The following is an 18613-nucleotide window of genomic DNA, read 5'->3' as shown; positions in this document are numbered from 1 at the left end:
TTTTAATCTTTGTTTCTAGTGAATACAACCCAACCTTCTGCTGCTGCCAGTAAACCTTACAATGCTGATGAAACAATGAACCTGCACTCCGGAAAAAAATTTACAATTTCTCGGGATTCTAGCTACTCATTAACTGCTCCTTCTGATACATGACATTGGAAAATTGGTGTTGGAGGTCGAAAGAAATTAGCAGCTTTAAAGAAAAAAAACCTGTTGAATCTCACAGCTTTCAATGAGAGTCAGAGTCCGACAATGAGTTCAAGTAACCTTTATTGCGACCCACCTTCATTACAGCTTCAGATTTTCCCAGCAAAAAGGCGTATGAAAGCTAGCTTTTTTAAAAAAAAACAGCTCAAGGTCAAAGTGCACACACTCCCCATTCCCCCAATTTCTTTATATTGGTCAGCACCAAATTATCCCTTTGTTATTGGATCCTTGGTACAGCCTTCACCTGCAGGAACTATTGCCTCACTCAGCAATTTCAGCCTACACACTGTATACAAGTGTGTTTCTCCAGCTCATAGGCAGGAGGTGGAGGGGCTGCAATCAAGAGTCAACCACACTGCTGTGGGTCTGGAGTCACACATAGGCCGGACTGGGTAAAGGATGCAGCTGGGATGACTGAGTGAATCCTTCCCTGCAACAGCAGCTTCATTCTCTAAAAAGAACATGAGTGAATAAGATGCGGCTTTTCTTCCCCTGAAAATGGTTTCATTGTTTGATTCGGAACTGCAGATTTCAATTGCGCCATCTGCCATGGTGGGATTCGAACCTCGCACCTCCCCAGAACTGGACTGAAAGTTCGAATCGAAAATGGCACTTGTCTGTCGCTCCTTCAATTTCCCTGCTTTGGCACGTGAACTCGTTGGTGTCTCTGCAGGTGGGAGGAGCGGGTGAAGGCTTTTCCGCACACGGAGCAGGTGAATGGCCTCTCCCCGGTGTGGACCCGCTGGTGAGTCAGCAGGCTGGAAGAATTGATAAATCCCTTCCCACACACGGGGCAGGTGAACGGCCTCTCCCCCGTGTGGACCCGCTCGTGCTGCCGCAAATTGCCCACATGACTGAATCCCTTCCCGCACACGGAGCAGGTGAACGGCCTCTCCCCGGTGTGGATCCGCCAGTGGGTCTGCAGGCCGGAAGAATCAATGAATCCCTTCCCGCACTCTGGGCAGGTGAACGGCCTCTCCCCGGTGTGGACCCGCTGGTGGGTCAGCAGGCCGGAAGAATCGATGAATCCCTTCCCGCACTCTGGGCAAGTGAACGGCCTCTCCCCGGTGTGGACCCGCTCGTGATTCCGCAGGTTGCGCACCTGATGGAATCTCTTCCCGCACTCGGGGCAGGTGAACGGCCTCTCCCCGGTGTGGAGCCGCTGGTGCTTCCGCAGGTCGCCCACGTGACGGAAGGCCTTCCCGCACTGGGGGCAAGTGAAGGGCCTCTCACCGGTGTGGACCCGCTGGTGCATCCGCAGATTGCCGACATTACGGAATGCCTTCCCGCACTCGGGGCAGGTGAAGGGCCTCTCACCGGTGTGGACCCGCTCATGATTACGCAGGTCACTCCTCTGACTGAACCCCTGCCCGCACTCGGGGCACCTGAAGGGCCTCTCCCCCGTGTGGACCCGCTCGTGCTTCCGCAAGTTGCTCGTGCGACGGAAAGCCTTCCCGCACTCGGAGCACGCAAACGGCCTCTCCCCGGTGTGGATCCGCTTGTGGATCAGCAGTGTAGATGAATGAGCGAACCCCTTCCCGCACACCAAGCACGTGAAGGGCTTCTCTCCCGTGTGGACCCGCTGGTGCGCCCGCAGGTTGGAAGAATTCGCAAACCCCTTCCCGCACACTGAGCAGATAAACGGCTTCTCCCCGGTGTGGACACGCTGGTGTGTCTGCAGCTGAGACAACTGAATGAACCCTTTCCCGCAACAGTGGCAGACAAACGGCCTCTCCCCGGTGTGAACACGTCTGTGAATTTCCAGCACCGAGGGGGAAGGGAATCCTTTCCCACAGTCCCCACATTTCCACGGTTTCTCCATGGGGAGAGCTTTCCTTGTGTCACTCTGGGTTTGAAATTACAAACAGAACGGGTACACGGTCTCTCCCCACCGTGAGGGGTGAGATTTTGATTCCCCCAAGCTGAGTAAATGGTTTGAAACACTTTTCACAGACAGCGCACTGAATATCCCTCACTTGGGTGTCTCAGTATTCTTCCTGCCACACCATCTCTCAAGCAGACAAAAGCAAACATTTCCCCTCAATTTGAATGGCTACTGATATTCAAGTCCCAATGAATCAAGGAGCTCTGTTAGAAGTTGATGGATCAATTGCTTTCAAGTTTCTTTCCACATATCTTCCTGCAAAAATAAATTCACAAAATAAGTGATCACTGTCAGTACAGTTAAATACATATAACATTGGTGGCAATTCCTGTAGATTGCCCGATGCCTGCTGATCACATATTATCCAGGACATGGAAACCTGAAAAGGCTATCTGGCTGCATGAGGGTGAAGTGTGTGTGCAGGAAAATTTCATTTAGGTGACAATAACCTGGAATAAGCTGAATCAAAGTATGAAAATAAAATATCAAGACTGCTTGCAGAAAGAAAGCCAGTAAAGTTGCTGAATGAGTACGGTGGGGAATGGGTCCCAGGGAAATAGTGAGGAGAGAGAGATTTCAGTTGGGAAAGGGAGTGAGTCAAACAGTCAGGGCAGCGAGGGACAAAGCAGAGAACAAGATAGGACTGATAAATTATACTGCATTTATTTCAATGCAAGAGGCCCAACAGGGAGGGCAAATGAAGTCAGGGCTCATGTTTAGGAACATGGGACTGAGATATCATAGCAACTACAGAAATGTGGCTCAGGGATGAACAGGACTGGCAGCTTAATGTTCCAGGATACAAATGCTATGGAAAAGTTAGAAAGGGGAAGGGGAGGTGAGTGGCATTTTGGCAAGGGGATAGTATTACGGCTGTACTTAGGGAGGATATACCTGGGAATACATCCAGAAGAGTTATTTAAGTAGAACTTAGAAATAACAAAGGGATGATCACTTTATTGGGATTGTAATATAGACCCTCTAATAGTCAGCGGGAATTTGAGAAACAAATTTATAAGGAGATTTCAGTTATCTGTAAGAATAATAGGATGGTTATGGTTGGGGATTTTAACTTTCCAAACATAGACAGGGGTTGCCATAATGTTCAGGGATTAGATTGAGAGGAATTTGTTAAGTGTGAACAAGAAAATTTTCTGAGTCAGTATGTGGATGTTCCTACCACAGAAGGTGCAAAACCTGACCAACTTTTGAGAAATAAGGCACAGTTGGTGACTGTGTTGGTGTCAATGGGGGAGCACTTTGGGGCCAGTGACTATAATTCCATGAGATTTAAAGTAGTGATGGAAAAGGATGCACCAGATCTAAAAGTTGAAGTTCTAAATTAGAGGAAGGCTAATTTTGACGGTATTAGGCAAGACCTCTCAAAAGCTGATTGGGGGCAGATGTTCGCAGGTAATGGGACGGTTGGAAAATGGGAAGCCTTCAGAAATGGGATAATGAGAATCCAGAGGAAGTATATTCCTATCAGGGTGAAAGGAAAGGCTGGTAGGTATAGGGAATGCTGGATGACTAGAGAAATCGACGTTTTGGCTAACAAAAAGAAGGAAGCATATGACAGTATAGACAGGAGAAATCGAATGAATCCTTAGAAGAGTATGAAGGTAGTAGGAGTATACTTAAAAGGGAAATCAGGAGGGTGAAAAGGGGACATGAGATAGTTTTGGCAAACAGTGTTCGAGTGAATTAGAAAAGTTTTTATAAATATGTTAAGGACAAAAGGGATGCCTTTTAAATGTTGTAATTGTAGCAGCCTCCACCACTTCCTCTGGCAGCTCGTTCCATATGTGCACTACCCTCTGTGAAAAAGTTACCCCTTAGGTCCATTTTAAATCTTTCCCCTCTCATCTCAAACCTACACCCTCTAGTTTTGGACTTCCCTACAACGGGGAAAAGATTGTGGCTATTCACCCTACCCATACCCCTTATAAACATCTATTAGGTCACCCCTCAGTCTCCGATGCTCCAGGGAAATTATCCCTGGCCTATTCAGCATCTCCCTATGGATCAAACCCTGCAGCTCCGATAACATCCTTGCAAATATTTTCTGAACCCTTTCAAGTTTCACAACATTCTTCCATCGGAGGGTGACCAGAATTGCACACAATATTCCAAAAATGGCCTAACCAATGAGCTGCGCAGCCGTAACATGACCTCCCAACTCCTGTACTCAATGCTCTGACCAATACAGGAAAGCATACCAAATGCCTTCTTCATTATCCCGACTCCCTGCAATTCCACTTCCAAGGAGCTTTTAATCTGCAAGATCGATTTATTCGGCAACACACCCCATTAACTGTGTAAGTCCTGCCCTGATTGGCCTTACCAAAATGCAACAGTGACATTTATCTAAATGAAACTCCATCTGCCACCCCTTGGCCTATCAGCCCAGCTGATCAATTCTAATTTATATTGAACTTTCTTTCCTCTCTTATCCCTAAATGCTGATAATCTCCACCTCGCACACACTCCCCCCATTCTCACTTTGCTGAACCTAATCCCTGCTGTATCCATCTTGAAGGGGCTGGTTCATACTAATGAACAGGTCCACACTCAGGGGGGATCTAATTGAAACCACACAGAATACTGAACGGCCTGGACAGAGTGGATGTTGGGAGGATGTTTCCATTGGTAGGAGAGATTAGAATTTGAGGGCACAGCATTAGAGTAAAGGGAAGATCTTTTAGAACAAAGGTAAGGAGAAACCTTTTCAGCCAGAGAGTGGTGAACATATGGAATTCACTGCTATAGAAGGCTGTGGAGGCCAGGTCACTGAGCATTTGTAAGACGGAGGTAGATAGGTTCGTGAGTATCAAGGGGAATCGAGGGTTACGGGGAGAACGGGATTGAGAAACTTATCAGCCATGATGTAATGGTGGAGCAGTCCTGATGGGCTGAAAGGCCTCATTTCTGCTCCTGTGTTTTATGGTCTCTTACTGTCCTGGACTACAAACGTGAGAATTGGGAACAGGAGTAGCCACTTAGCCTGTCAAGCCTGCACCAGCATTGAACAGATCATAAGTGGATATGAATATACCTACATCTCGCTGAATAGGCTGGAAATGTTTCCACTGGAGCGGAGGAGGTTGACTGGTGACCGTATAGAGGATTATAAAATCACGAGGGGTATAGATGAGGTGACCGGCAGATATCCTTTGCCAAGGGTGGGGGTTCAAGATTAGGGAGCAAATTTTGAAGAGAGGAGACAGATTTTAAAAAGACATGAGGGGCACCATTTCTTTCCCCCCCCCCCCCCAAGAGTGTGGTTCTTGGATGGAATGAATGTCCAGGGGAAAGGGTGGATGCAGGTACAGTTAAAACATTTAAAAGACATTTGAATAAGTACATCAGTGGAGGCGGCACGGTGGCTCAGTCGTTAGCACTGCTGCCTCACAGCGCCAAAGACCCGGGTTCAATTCACACCTCGGGCAACTGTCTGTGTGGAGTTTGCACATTCTCCTTGTGTCTGCGTGGGTTTGTGAAAAGCAAATCACAGCAGAACTTATACCCTTTAAGGTATAACTCCTGGGGAGTGTGCTGAATAAAGAGACGCCTGGAGTGCAGTGCATAGCCCCTTGAAGGTAGAGTCGCAGGTAGATAGGATAGTGTAGGCAGCATTTGGTATGCTTTCCTTTATTGGTTAGAGCATTGAATACAGGAGTGGGAAGGTGATGTTGCAGCTGTACAGGACATTGGCGAGGCCACTTTTGGAATATTTTGTGCAATTCTGGTCTCCTTCCTATCAGAAGGATGTTGTGAAACTTGAAAAGGGTTCAGAAAAGATTTACCAGGATGATGCCAGGTTTGAAAGATTTGAGCTCTCAGGTGAGGCTGAACAGGCTGGGGCTGTTTTCCCTGGAGCATCGGAGGCTGAGGGGCGACCTTACAGAGGTTTATAAAATCATGAGGAGCACAGATAGGGTAAATAAACAAAGTATTTTCCCTGGGGTGAAGAAGTCCAGAACGAGAGGGCATAGGTTTAGGGTGACAGAGGAAAGACATAAAAGGGACCTAAGGGGCAGCTTTTTCACACGGAGAGTGATGCATGTATGGAATGACCAGCCAGAGGAAGTGCTGGAGGCTGATATAATTACAGCATTTAAAAGGCATCTGGATTGGTCTGTAAATAGGAAGGGTTTAGATGGATATGGGCCAAGTGCTGACAAGTAGGACTAGATTAGGAAAACTGGTCGGCATGGACAAGTTAGACCGAAGGGTCTGTTTCCATGCTGTACATCTCTATGACTCCAATGGGAAAGGTTCAGAGGGATATGGGCTAAACACAGGCAGATGGGTATACTTTAGATTGAGAACATAGTCAGCAATGGACAGGTCAGACTAAAGGGTTTGTTTTTGTAACTGATCTGTACTGGTCTCCAAACCTTTTTCTTGCCTTCCTCTATAACCATCCACTTCTTTGTTGTTCAAAAATCAGATGAACTCAGCCTTGGATATATTCAGTGACACCCTAACTGCAGGAAGACATCCCCACTTCTCAACTCAATTCCTCTTGCCTTGATCATTGCTTGCTACACCTGTCTGACAACTGGCAGTGACTGGCACTGTAGAAGGACGCTGAGACCCCTGTGTACATCCACACACCATTCCTGATGAAAGGCTCGTGCCCGTAACGTCAATTCTCCTGCATTTGCCCTGTGTTTTTCAATTGAGACACAGACCTGGATTAACTTTCCCAGAGGAGAAAGTGAGGACTGCAGGTGCTGGAGACCAGAGCTGAAAATGTGTTGCTGGAAAAGCGCAGCAGGTCAGGCAGCATCCAAGGAGCAGGAGAATCGACGTTTCAGGCATGAGCCCTTCTTCAGGAGCCCTTCCTCCTTCCTGAAGAAGGGCTCATGCCCGAAACGTCGAATTCTCCTGCTCCTTGGATGCTGCCTGACCTGCTGCGCTTTTCCAGCAACACATTTTCAGCTCTTAACTTTCCCAGAGTCTGTCCCCTCCCTGGATTCACTCCCTTTCCCTTCAGTTCCTGCAAGTCAACAACTGAACCCTGGAATGGAAAAAGGGGGTGAGAAGAGAGAGTGCTGTACTCACAGATATTTGGACAGAGGAAGGAAGTTGCAGTCTGGGGTGAAGCTCAATCTTCCTTCAGAGAGAGAGAGAGAGGGGGGGGTTTAGCAGCTTCAGAAGCTCATGGACCAACTTCCGCATCCAGACTATGGGTTTGCTGTGATTGGCTGGAGGACCAGTTTCCATCCGGTCCTCCAGAGTCTCCCGTTGGTCCAGCAAAACAATGCCGCGGGGCGTTTCCGTGTGCCACAGGAGCATGCGCAGTGTTTTGCTGACACCCGCCGAACACACGTAGTGGCTGCTGACACCGAGGAGCATGCGCAGTATGGAGATGCTGGTATCACTGACAGATTTTCTAAGTTATAAATCACACAACGCCAGGTTATAGTCCAACAGGTTTGTTTCAATCACTGGCGTTCGAAGCGCTGCTTCTTCATCGGATGGTTGTGGAGCATAATCATAAGACGCAGACATTACAGCAACAGGATTGCAGTGTTATGGAATGTAATATTAGACAAATTTAGCTCACGTCTTTTAGAATGACCACTTTAGTTTCGGTTCCTTCGAATGTAAATTCCAGCACTTTTTTAAAGTTACATGCTCAAGATAGCTTTTAACAATAGGTGTCATCTCAGCTCAGATAATGCACTGAAGGTTAAAGTCTGTCTGTGGTCCAATGTTATGTCAGGCTGATTCTATTTCTAAAGTGATATTACAGAATCTCACGTGTATTTATGCAGTTTTTGAGCAAAATAAAATGTAATTCTGCAAGTGCAAATTCATCCCACAAACTCGGGGAAACAGAGTGCATGGGTGTGTGGGGGGTATAAGTCTGTGACAGGGTGTGTGTGAGAGAAAGAGCATATGAGCACTTGTGCATGAGAGAGGGTCTGTGGGTGTATTGTTTTGGAGGAGCATGTATTTGTGTGAGTGCGCACTTGTGTGCATGTGTGTGTGAGACAAAGAGAGTGCATAATGTAATGGGGTCACCTGGAGCGTGACATGATCCCAAGGTTCCTGTTGAGGCCATTCCCATGGGTACCAAATTTGGATATCAGCCTTTGGTCATCCACTTTCCGTTGTTGCCTGTCCTGAAGTCCGCCTTAGAGGATGGTCACCCGAAGGTCTGAGGCTGAATGTCCTGGACTGCTGAAGTGTTCCTCAACTGGGAGGGAACACTCCTGCCTGGTGATTGTTGTACAGTGTCCATTAATCCATTGCTGTCACCTCTGCTCGGTCTCGTCAATATACCATGCCTCAGCATATCATTTCCTGCAGCATATGAGGTACACAATGTTAGCCGATTCACATGAGTACCTAGTGATCGTGTCGACGCTCTGACATGTCTTGCAGTATCTGCCATGACAAGGTTGCATCATGTTGTCCTGAAGGCCAGGCAGTTTGCAGTGAACAATGATCTGTTTAAGGTTTGGCAGCTGTTTGAAGGCAAGACGTGGAGATATGGAGAAGGTCTTGATGAGATGCTTATCCTGATCGCTAATATGTAGCAGGCTGCGAAGAACATGGCGTGGTATTTCAGCTCCCGAGAAGTACTGGACACAAAGGGTACCATATTGGTTGCAGCTCATGTCTGTCTCCTGAGGCGATCATTACGGTTTCTCACTGTGACACATTGGAACTAGCAGTTGATGAGTTGAGCATTGTATCCCGCTCTTATGAGAGCATGCTTGTTTACTTCCGAGTGTCTGTCATGTTCCTCCTCACCTGAATAGATCCTATGTATGTGAAAGGCTTGTCCATAGGGGATGGCTGTTTTAATATGTTTCAGGTGGAAGCTAGAGAAGTGTAGCATTGTCAGGTTATCCATGGGTTTGCGATACATGGAAGTGCTGAGACGCCCATCCTAGATAGAGATGCATGTGTCCAAGAATGAGACAGATACATGGTGAGTGTGATGGTGGGATGAAACTGTGTGGTTGTTTCAGTGACTCCTCACCATGAGTCCAGAGGAAGAAATATTGTCAGTATATCTGGTGTATAGTGTTGGTTGGAGGTCCTGTGCAGAAAAGAAGTCTTGTTTGAACCTATGCATGAAAATGTTGGCATACTGGGGTGCAAAGTTGGTCCCCATGGCTGTTCCATGTGTCTGGATGAAGAACTGGTTGTCAAAGGTGAAAATGTTGTGGTCAAGGATGAAGCAGATATGTTGTGAGGATGCTCAGAGATTGGCAGTTGTTGGTATTGAGTACTGAGGCTGTTACCGTGATGCCATCATCGTGGGGAATGCTGGTGTAAAGTGCTGACACGTCCATTGTGACAAAGAATGTTCCTGATTCGACTGGTCCGTGGGTGCTGAGTTTCTGGTAGAAATCTGTAATGTCGTGACAGAAGCTTGGGGTCCCCTGCACAATGGGTTTCAAGATGCCTTCAACATAGCCAGAGAAGTTCTCACACAGGGTCCCGTGGCCTGATACACTGAACATCCTAGTGTGTTGGCTTTGTGTATCTTCGGAGGGCAGTAGAAGTCGCTTTCGTGAGAATTCGTGGGATGAGGGCACGTAGGATTGGATCGAAACTCATAGAACATAGAAAGGTACAGCACAGAACAGGCCCTTTGGCCCACAATATTGTACTGAGGATTAATCCTAATATAAAATAAAATAGCTTAACCTATGCACCTCTCAATTCACTGCTGTCCATGTGCATGTCCAGCAGTCGCTTAAATGTCCCCAATGACTCTGCTTCCACCACCACCGCTGGCAACGCATTCCGTGCATTCACAATTCTCTGCGTAAAGAACCTACCTCTGATGCCCCCTCTATACCTCTCTACTAATATCTTAAAACTATGACTCCTCGTGCCAGTCAATCCTGTCCCAATCTCTGGCTATTGACTCTATCTATTTCACTCATTATCTTGTATACCTAGATCAGGTCACGTCTCTTCCTCCTTCTCTTCAGAGAGAAAAGTCCGACTTATCAAAGAGTAACCCATCCAGATCCACTCCCCGACTACTCTACTTCACCCCTGACTAATGCCCCTAACATACACATCCCTGAACACTATGGGCAATTTAGCATGGCCAATCCACCCTAACCTGCACATCTTTGGACTGTGGGAGGAAACCGGAGCAAACCCATGCAGACACGGGGAGAAGATGCAAACTCCACACAGTCACCCCAGGCGAGAACTGAACCCAGGTCCCTGGCATAGTGAGGCAGCAACGCTAACCACTGAGCCACCTGATAAAGTAAATAGCAGAAGATAGTTTCGATCCATCGACCTCTGGGTTATAAGCTCAGCACACTTCTACTGCACCACTCTGTTCCACTAATGATCAATGTTGTTAGTTCACGGGTGTGCTCTTTGGTCGGATCAGCCAGCAGTGTTCCTGGTCAGTTGTCCGTACACTTCCTTGCAATAGTCCATTCTATTCTGAATTGCTCAAAAACTGCATAAATTCATGTAAGACTCTGTAACTCCCATACTCGAAATAGAATCAGTCTGACATAACATTGGGACACAGACAACTATAACTTCACATCTTCAATGCATTGTCTGAGATGATACCTATTGTTAAAATCGATTTTTGGGAACACAGCTTTAAAAAAGTTTTGGGATTTACAATTGAAGGAACTGAAACTAACATGGTCATTCTCAAAGATGAAAGATGTAAGCTAACCTGCACATCTCTGGGCACTTTAGCACGGCTGATCCACTCTAATGTGCAGATCTTTGGACCATTGGAGGAAACTAGGAACACCCAGAGGTAATCCACACAGACACATGGGGGAGAACATACCAAACTATATAGAGACAGTTGCCCAAGGGTGGAATCGAATCCAGGCTCATGGTGCTGTGAAGCAGCGGTGCTAACCACTGAGCCACCAAGGACCCAGAGCTTTGAGGTTCTGCTTTGTATTTGTAGCTTCTACCTTCTCATGTGCCCTCAGCAGAGGCTCTCTCCTCTGTTGGACCACACCCGCTGCAACCTCTCTTTCCCATTTCTCTAGTCCTGAGCACATTGGTTCCCAAATCCTTGCGCAGACAGACACCGATGCCATCTGGCCTCCGACCACCAAGTGCACAGATTGAAAACAATCCCTGTCACTATTCTGTCCCTTACCTCCCCCCTCCCTGACGTTGTTCTTACTCCCACCACCCAGCCAGTTAGCTCCTGCCCCCTGCAGCCCTCTGTCAGATCCCCTTCATCTGCTTGACCCTGGCTCACACCCTCCTGAACCTGTCCACTGACCCAATCAGAAGGCTCTGGCCGGAGGGAAAGACCATCTCCCAGAATAAAGTGTCTGCTTCCCCCCAATGTATCTGCAGCCTGGCTTCCAGCTCCATCTCTCTGAGCCGAAGGTCCTGTAGCATGTGTTTTCCCTGGGTCACAGCGTCTAGAGCCTCCAACCTTCTGCAAATCGAAAGACAAGTCCCACCCTGTCCTCTCCAATGTGTGCTGTGTAACTGCTTCATCATTTCTAGTAGCTGAGCAGAGGCTGATAGCCAAGTTCAGAATCATGAGGATGGCCTCAACTGAGACCGTGGGTTCATGTTACACTACAGGAGATCCAGCTACACTGTACACATTCTCCCTCTCTCTCTCACACACACACACACACACTCACACACACACACTCTCGCACACTCATACACACATACACCCCCCACACACACACCCACGCACACACCCTCTCACAGGCTTATACGCCTTCACACTCACACCTTACCAAGCATGTACACATACATGCAAACACATGCTCTCTCACATGCACTCACACGAATGCACACACTCACTCACACTCTCGCATGCACACATACATATAGTCTATGGGGTGAATTTGCACTTGCAGATACATTTTGTTGTGCGATTTTTGAGCCAGATCTGCAGGCACTCAATCCATTTCATATTTTATAAATTCCTAATTTGGAAACAGAACCAGTCTGACTCAAGACAGACTCTTACCTCACACCTTTCATGCATTGTCTGAGCTAAGATGTCACCTCTTTTTATAAAACCTTAAGTGATCTCCACACTGTGACTTAAAAGAGGTTCTGGGATTTATATATCAATGAACTGAAACCTGCAATCTATTCTAAAAAATGACAGGAGTTAGAGACTGTGGGAAAAATGTTTGCTTAATATAGTTCTGACAAGTAAAACAATAGTAACTCCATGTAACAGAACTGGGATAGAATGTGCAGCTGCATAAAACATAGATAGGACCATTTCACCCCAATTTGTTGTGTCTATGGAATCATTTAATTAATCTGATACAATACTAAGAGTAAGTTTCAGTTAAGATCCTTCAAATAATCATAGATATAGATTCCACAGTAGTTACAAATCTAACTATACACAAAAAAATCACTTAAAGCATTTTAGGAAAAGATTCCAACCAGTATCAGACAATAAAAGCAGCCCCCGTCTCATTACAGAGAGGAACGAATCACAGAGACAGAAATAGGCAGACATTGGAATGTGAGGTGAATGCACATGTTATAAGACATCCAAAGGTAAACATAGAGGTGTCTGGTAAATATGGGAAGCAACAACTTGTTAGCTGAAGAATTCTGACATTAGGTGTAACCACATAACTTTGTTGGAACTGATCCTTTTGGATCGCCTGTAATGAGGAATTTAAAAGGTTCCTGAAGTGATGGGCAAGTATCCAATGAATTGGCAGTTAACACAGTGCAGCTGGTAAATGTTACTTGAATACAGGATCCAGTGTGAAAAAGCCTCAAGGAAGGAGATAAGAGAGTCGGGGAAATGTCACAAAGGTCCAGGTCGGACCACAAGCCTGTCCATCTCTTTTTTTTTAGATTAGATTACTTACAGTGTGGAAACAGGCCCTTCGGCCCAACAAGTCCACACCGACCCGCCGAAGCGCAAGCCACCCATACCCCTACATTTACCCCTGACCTAACACTACGGACAATTTAGCATGGCCAATTCACCTGACCCGCACATCTTTGGACTGTGGGAGGAAACCGGAGCACCCGGAGGAAACCCACGCAGATAGGTGGAGAACGTGCAAACTCCACACAGTCAGTCGCCTGAGTTGGGAATTGAACCCGGGTCTCAGGCGCTGTGAGGCAGCAGTGCTAACCGCTGTGCCACCGTGCCGCCCATTCAGTGAAACGATTAGCTTCATTGGAATTACATTGAGGTCAGCTGAAACTGTATAAGCCAGTTATGGACCAGAGAGCCAATTACAAAGGGATAACTGGGTGGCGCTGACCAATAGCAATCAAGAGGGGACTAGGGGTGTGTGCTCCAAGTTGAAACTGTTTAAGTTAATATACCTCAAAGCTTTTGGTGTGCCTTATTGCTCTGAAGAAATGAAGCTGTACTGAAAATAGATTACTGAAAATACTGCAATATAGATTACCTGAAACCGTCCCGTGACTCAGACTCTCATCAGAGAATACAAGATCTAACATTTCCCCAGGGTAGTGGAGTCCAAACCTCGAGGCCGGAGATTTATGGTGAGATTTAAAGGGGGTCCAAGGGGCAATGATTTTACGCAGAGGGTGGCGTGTGTGTGGAACGAGTTGCCTGAGGAAGTGCAGGATAGAAATTCAGAACAGACTGTTCTAGTCCAGGAACATCTAAGCCCTCTCTCATTCACTAAAAGCTATAAAGCTCCATCCCACACCCTCTTCCCTCCATTCTCATTCTGCTGTACCTAATATCCCTCCCCATTCTCCTGAAGGGTCTGACTGACAGACCAACACTCACCTCCTTCCCATCCTAGATACACAGTGTATGAATTATAACCAATCATGTTTCAGTAGAGCATAATAAAAAGGAGCAGAAATGGGCCATTCAGCCCATTGGGCCTGCTCCATCATTCGATCATAGCTGATATGTTTCTCAACCTCATACTCCTGCCTTCACCCAGTCACCCTTGATCCCTTCACTAATCAACAACCGATCGATCACGGTCTTAAATGCACTCAATGGCTTGCCCTCTACAGTCCCCCTCAGTGAGTGTTACAGATTAAGCACTGTCTGGCTGAAGAAATTCCTCCTCATCTCAGGGTTACTCCTTCACTCTGAGGCTGCGCTCTTGGGTCCTGGATCTCTCCTACAAGTGGAAACATCTTCTCCACACCCACTCTATCCAGGCCTCTCAGTCTCCTGTGAGGCTCAACCTCCAACCCCCCCATCCTTCTAAACGCCACCTCATCCAGATCCAGAGTCCTCAAACGCTCCTCATTTGGCAAGCCTTTCAACCCCATGATCATTCTTGTAAACCTCCTCCGAAACCAACCCCCCTCCAATACCAGCACATCCTTCCTCAGATACAGAGCCCAAAACTGCTCACAATGTTCCAAATGTGGTCTGACCAGAGCCTTATACAGCCTCCACAGTACATCCCTGCTCTTGTATTCTAACCCTCTTAACAATGAATGCGAACATTGCTTCCGAACTGCTCACTGAACCTGCAGGTTTACCTTAAGGGAAACCTGAGCTGGGTATCCCAAGTCCCATTGTGTTTCACATTTCTGAAGTCTTTCCCATTTTGAAAATAGTCTCTGCTTCTCATCTTCCCACCAAAGTGGACAACCTCACATTTTGCCACATTGTATTCCATCTGCCCCTTCTCTGGCCATTCTCCTGGCCTGTCCATACCCTTCTTTCAGCTTCCCTACTTCCTCAACTGCTCCCTTTCCCTCCACCTACTGTTGTGTTATCTGTGGTAGACAACAATGTCCTCAGTTCCCTTTGTCCAGATTGTTTGCACCTAACATGAAGAGTTGAGGTTCCAGCACACACCCCCCCTTCTGGAATTCCCTTTGCCCCATCCTGAAAAAGACCCCTTTTTCCCCCACTGTCTGTCTTCTGACAGTCAGCCAATCCTCGGTCTGTGCCAGTACCTTGCCCCTAACACCAAGGACTCATCCTATTGAGCATCTTGTCAAAGGCCTTCTGGAAATGCAATCGGTCATGTCCATTGGTTTTCCTTTCTCTAACTGACTCTTTACCTGCTCAAATAATCCTAACAGATTAATCAGACAATCACCTCCTCTTGTCAAAGCTGTGCAGGCTCAGTCCTGTTTTATCTTGCAATAAATACTTTGCACTCTTACTCTTCATAATGCCTGTTCAGTTTACACATTTTACCATAAATAAGCTGTTCTGTTCATTAAAACATAATCAAGTCTAAAGATTTAATATCATGCATGTACACTATTTTTGCCCCTCATGATATCTTATCCTTCTAAAGAAGTCCTTCAAAACTATTAGCACAAGGTATGAAACGGACTGTGTGACTGCATCAAGTAAAGGAGTTAGTAAGAATGAGAAAAGAGCAGCTAAATATCTAAATCTACCCATGCAATGGTCAAGAAGGTACAACAATGCCTTTTCTTCCTCAGGAGGCTTAGGAAATTCAGCATGTCCATAAGGACCCTCACCAACCTTTATAGATGCACCACAGAAAGCATTGTATCTGGGTTCATCATGGCCTGGTACGGCAACCGCTCTGCCCAGGACCAGAAGAAACTACAGAAGGTTGTACGCACAACACTATCCATCATAGAGTCCAACCTCTCATCCATGGAATCGATCTATACTTCTCGTTGCCGCGGAAAGGCTGCCAACATCATCAAAGACCATTCCCACCCCCACTACAACCTCTCCCGTCTGGCAGAAGCTTGAACACATGCACCAGGTTCAATAATAGCTTCTTCCATACCATTATTAGTCTGTTGAATTGACCTCTCAAATTTCAAATCAAATGTTGACCTTGCCTTTGTGCATCTCCTGTGCAACCTCGCTTTTTGCCTCGCTGTCTCTAAGAACTGTATGACCTACATGTCCTTGTTTGCTAAGGTCTGACTGTACTGCTCACAAAACAAAACCTTTGTCTGAACTTGGGTACATAGAACATAGCTCAGCACAATACAGGCCCTTCGGTACCCAATGTTGTGCTGGCCTTTTATCCTACTCTAAGATCAGACTAACCTCCATACCCTTCATTGTACTAACATCCAGTGCCTATCCAAGAGTTACTTAAATGTCCCTAACGTATCTGACTCTTCAAGGTTGGTGCGAAGATTTGTAGCTCGGGTGCTCGTTGTTGTGGTTGTGTTCGCCGAGCTGGAAGTTTTTGTTGCAAACGTTTCGTCCCCTGGCTAGGTGACATCATCAGTGCTTTGGAGCCTCCTGCGAAGCGCTTCTTTGATGTATCTTCCGGTATTTATAGTGGTCTGTCCTTGCCGCTTCCGGTTGTCAGTTTCAGCTGTCTGCTGTAGTGGTTGGTATATTGGGTCCAGGTCGATGTGTTTGTTGATGGAGTTTGTGGATGAATGCCATGCCTCTAGGAATTCCCTGGCTGTTCTCTGTCTGACTCTTCTACCACTGCTGGCAGTGCGTTCCATGCACCCACCACTCTCTGAGTAAAAACCCTCCCCTAAACCTTCCTCCAATAACCTTAAAAATATGCCCCCTTATAATAGACATTTCTGCCAAGGCTAACCACTCTGTCTATGTGTCTCAATATCTAATACACCTCTATCAAATCACCTCTCAACCTTCTTCGCTCCAATGAGAAAAGCCATAGCTCCCTCAACCATTCTTCTTAAAACATGCCCTCCAGTCCAGGCAGCATCCTGGTAAATCTCCTCTGCACCCTCTCTGAGCTTTCACATCTTTCCTGTAAAGAGGCGACCAGAACTGAACACAATATTCCAAGTGTGGTCTAACCAGGATTCTATAGAGCTGCAGCATAACCTCACAGCCCTTAAACTCAATCCCCCTGCTAATGAAAGTAAACACACCATGTGCCTTCTTAATAACCCTATCAACTTGGTGGCAACTTTGAGGGATCTGTGGGCATGGACCCCAAGATCCCTCTGTTCCTCCACACTGCCAAGAATCCTGCCTTTAACCCTGTATTCTGCATTCAAATTTGACCTTCCAAAGTGATGGTTGAGCACCATCGACCACTTATCAGCCTAGTTTGGCATCTTGTCAATAGCTTGTTGTAACCTACAACAGCCCTCCATGCTATCCACAACTCCTCCAACTAATTGTGGTACATGTGGCAATAAATCAAATCAAATCAACAAGCTCTCACTAAGAGCCCTCAGAGGGAATCTGACCCCGTTTCTCATGCAGATTCAACATTCTTGCATCTGTCCTGATGGCAGATCAAGAGGCCATCCTTTTTGACAGATAAATACACGTGTCAAGCTGAGGAAACAAAGCCTGTCAATGTCCATAATGAACACAGATCTCGACCAACCTGTTCCAGAGTCTGTCCCCTCCCCTGGATTGACTTCCTTTCCCTCCAGCTCCTACAAACCAACAGTTGAACCCCAGGATGAGAAAAGGAAGGGAAGGTGAGAAAAGAGAGTGCTGTACTCACAGACATTGGAGGGAGGAACTTGCAGATGAAGCTCAATCTTCACTCAGAGAGGAGCAGCAGCTTCAGGAGCTCATGGTCCAACGTCCGCATTCAGGCAATACGAGGGCGTTGATTGGCGGGAGGACCAGTGCTCTCCGGTCCTCCAGGGTTTTCTATTGGTTAGGCTCCACTTCCATCAGAACAATAAGGAATGTTGAACCACACCGATCTCACGTGCGCACCTGCACCACCCTCACCGCTTTCATTGGTACTGCCCGCGGCCCATAGAGCGGTGTCTGGAGTGCATGGGATTGTGGGAGATAAAGCTGCCATTATCCTCTATCTCCAGGAACGCACTAGATTAAAGTAATGAAAGCAAGTGTCCCATTTACCTTCTTAACCTTCCTATTCACGTGTTAGTGAAGTACACATCAGGAGACAATCTTTAATTGATTTTAGATTTGAAACACTACAGATGTTCAACTGTAAACTCTATTTTCACTTCAATACATCGCTCTTTATCTGTCCTCAAATAATGACCGAATCAATGCCCTCCATCTCTCCCTCCTTAACACTGATTTTTATTTTAGTTTTCAGACTCTGTTTCCATAATTTATTAAAAGTTACTAGTGGTACATGGACATCGTTGGCTGGACAGCATTTAGTTTCCTTTGAGAAGGTAGTGGTGAGCTGCCTTCTTGAACCGCTGCAGTCCTCACGCTATACAGTGACCCACAATGCCACATGGGGAGCGAAATCCCAGGATTTCGACCCAGCAAGACTGAAGGAAGAACAATATATTTTCAAGTCAAGATGGTGAGTGGTTTGGAGGGGTACTTGCAAGTGGTTGTGTTCCCAAGAATCCTGGCCCTTTGAGATGGAAGTGGTTGTTCATTTAGAAGGTATTGTTTAAGGATCTTTGGTGGCTTTCTGCAGTGCATGTTGGTAATACATGTGTCAAGCTGAGGAAACAAAGCCTGTCAATATCTATAACGAGCACAGATCTCGACCAAGCTGTTCCAGAGTCTTGGAAGAGGAAGTTGAAAGGTGGGTCAGTAAATTTGCAGATGATACGAAGATTGGTGGAGTTGTGGATAGTGAGGAGGGTTGTTGTCAGCTGCAAAGGGACTTAGATATGATGCAGAGCTGG

General features: G+C 46.5%; 1 protein-coding gene across 2 annotated transcripts; it reads right to left on the bottom strand.

Moving 5' to 3' along the window:
* Positions 1 to 262: 262 nt before the first annotated feature.
* LOC132807022 (zinc finger protein 229-like) lies at positions 263 to 17553 on the bottom strand. Of its 2 annotated transcripts, none has more exons than XM_060821324.1 (2): positions 17485 to 17553; positions 263 to 2347 (listed from the first exon to the last, which is right to left on the bottom strand). In XM_060821324.1, exon 2 carries the CDS (start codon positions 2027 to 2029, stop codon positions 836 to 838), a length of 1194 nt encoding a protein of 397 aa, XP_060677307.1. In that variant the 5' UTR covers positions 2030 to 2347; positions 17485 to 17553; the 3' UTR covers positions 263 to 835. The 2 variants fall into 2 exon arrangements, with proteins under 2 accessions (XP_060677307.1, XP_060677306.1); XM_060821323.1 differs by lacking the exon at positions 17485 to 17553 and adding an exon at positions 7163 to 7271.
* Between the last annotated feature and the right edge of the window lie 1060 nt (positions 17554 to 18613).

The sequence above is a fragment of the Hemiscyllium ocellatum genome, assembly GCF_020745735.1.
Source record: "Hemiscyllium ocellatum isolate sHemOce1 chromosome 27 unlocalized genomic scaffold, sHemOce1.pat.X.cur. SUPER_27_unloc_1, whole genome shotgun sequence".
Taxonomy (NCBI): Eukaryota; Metazoa; Chordata; class Chondrichthyes; order Orectolobiformes; family Hemiscylliidae; genus Hemiscyllium; species Hemiscyllium ocellatum.
Note: the sequence above shows the minus strand (reverse complement) of the source record. Positions and strands in the feature narration are given on the sequence as shown.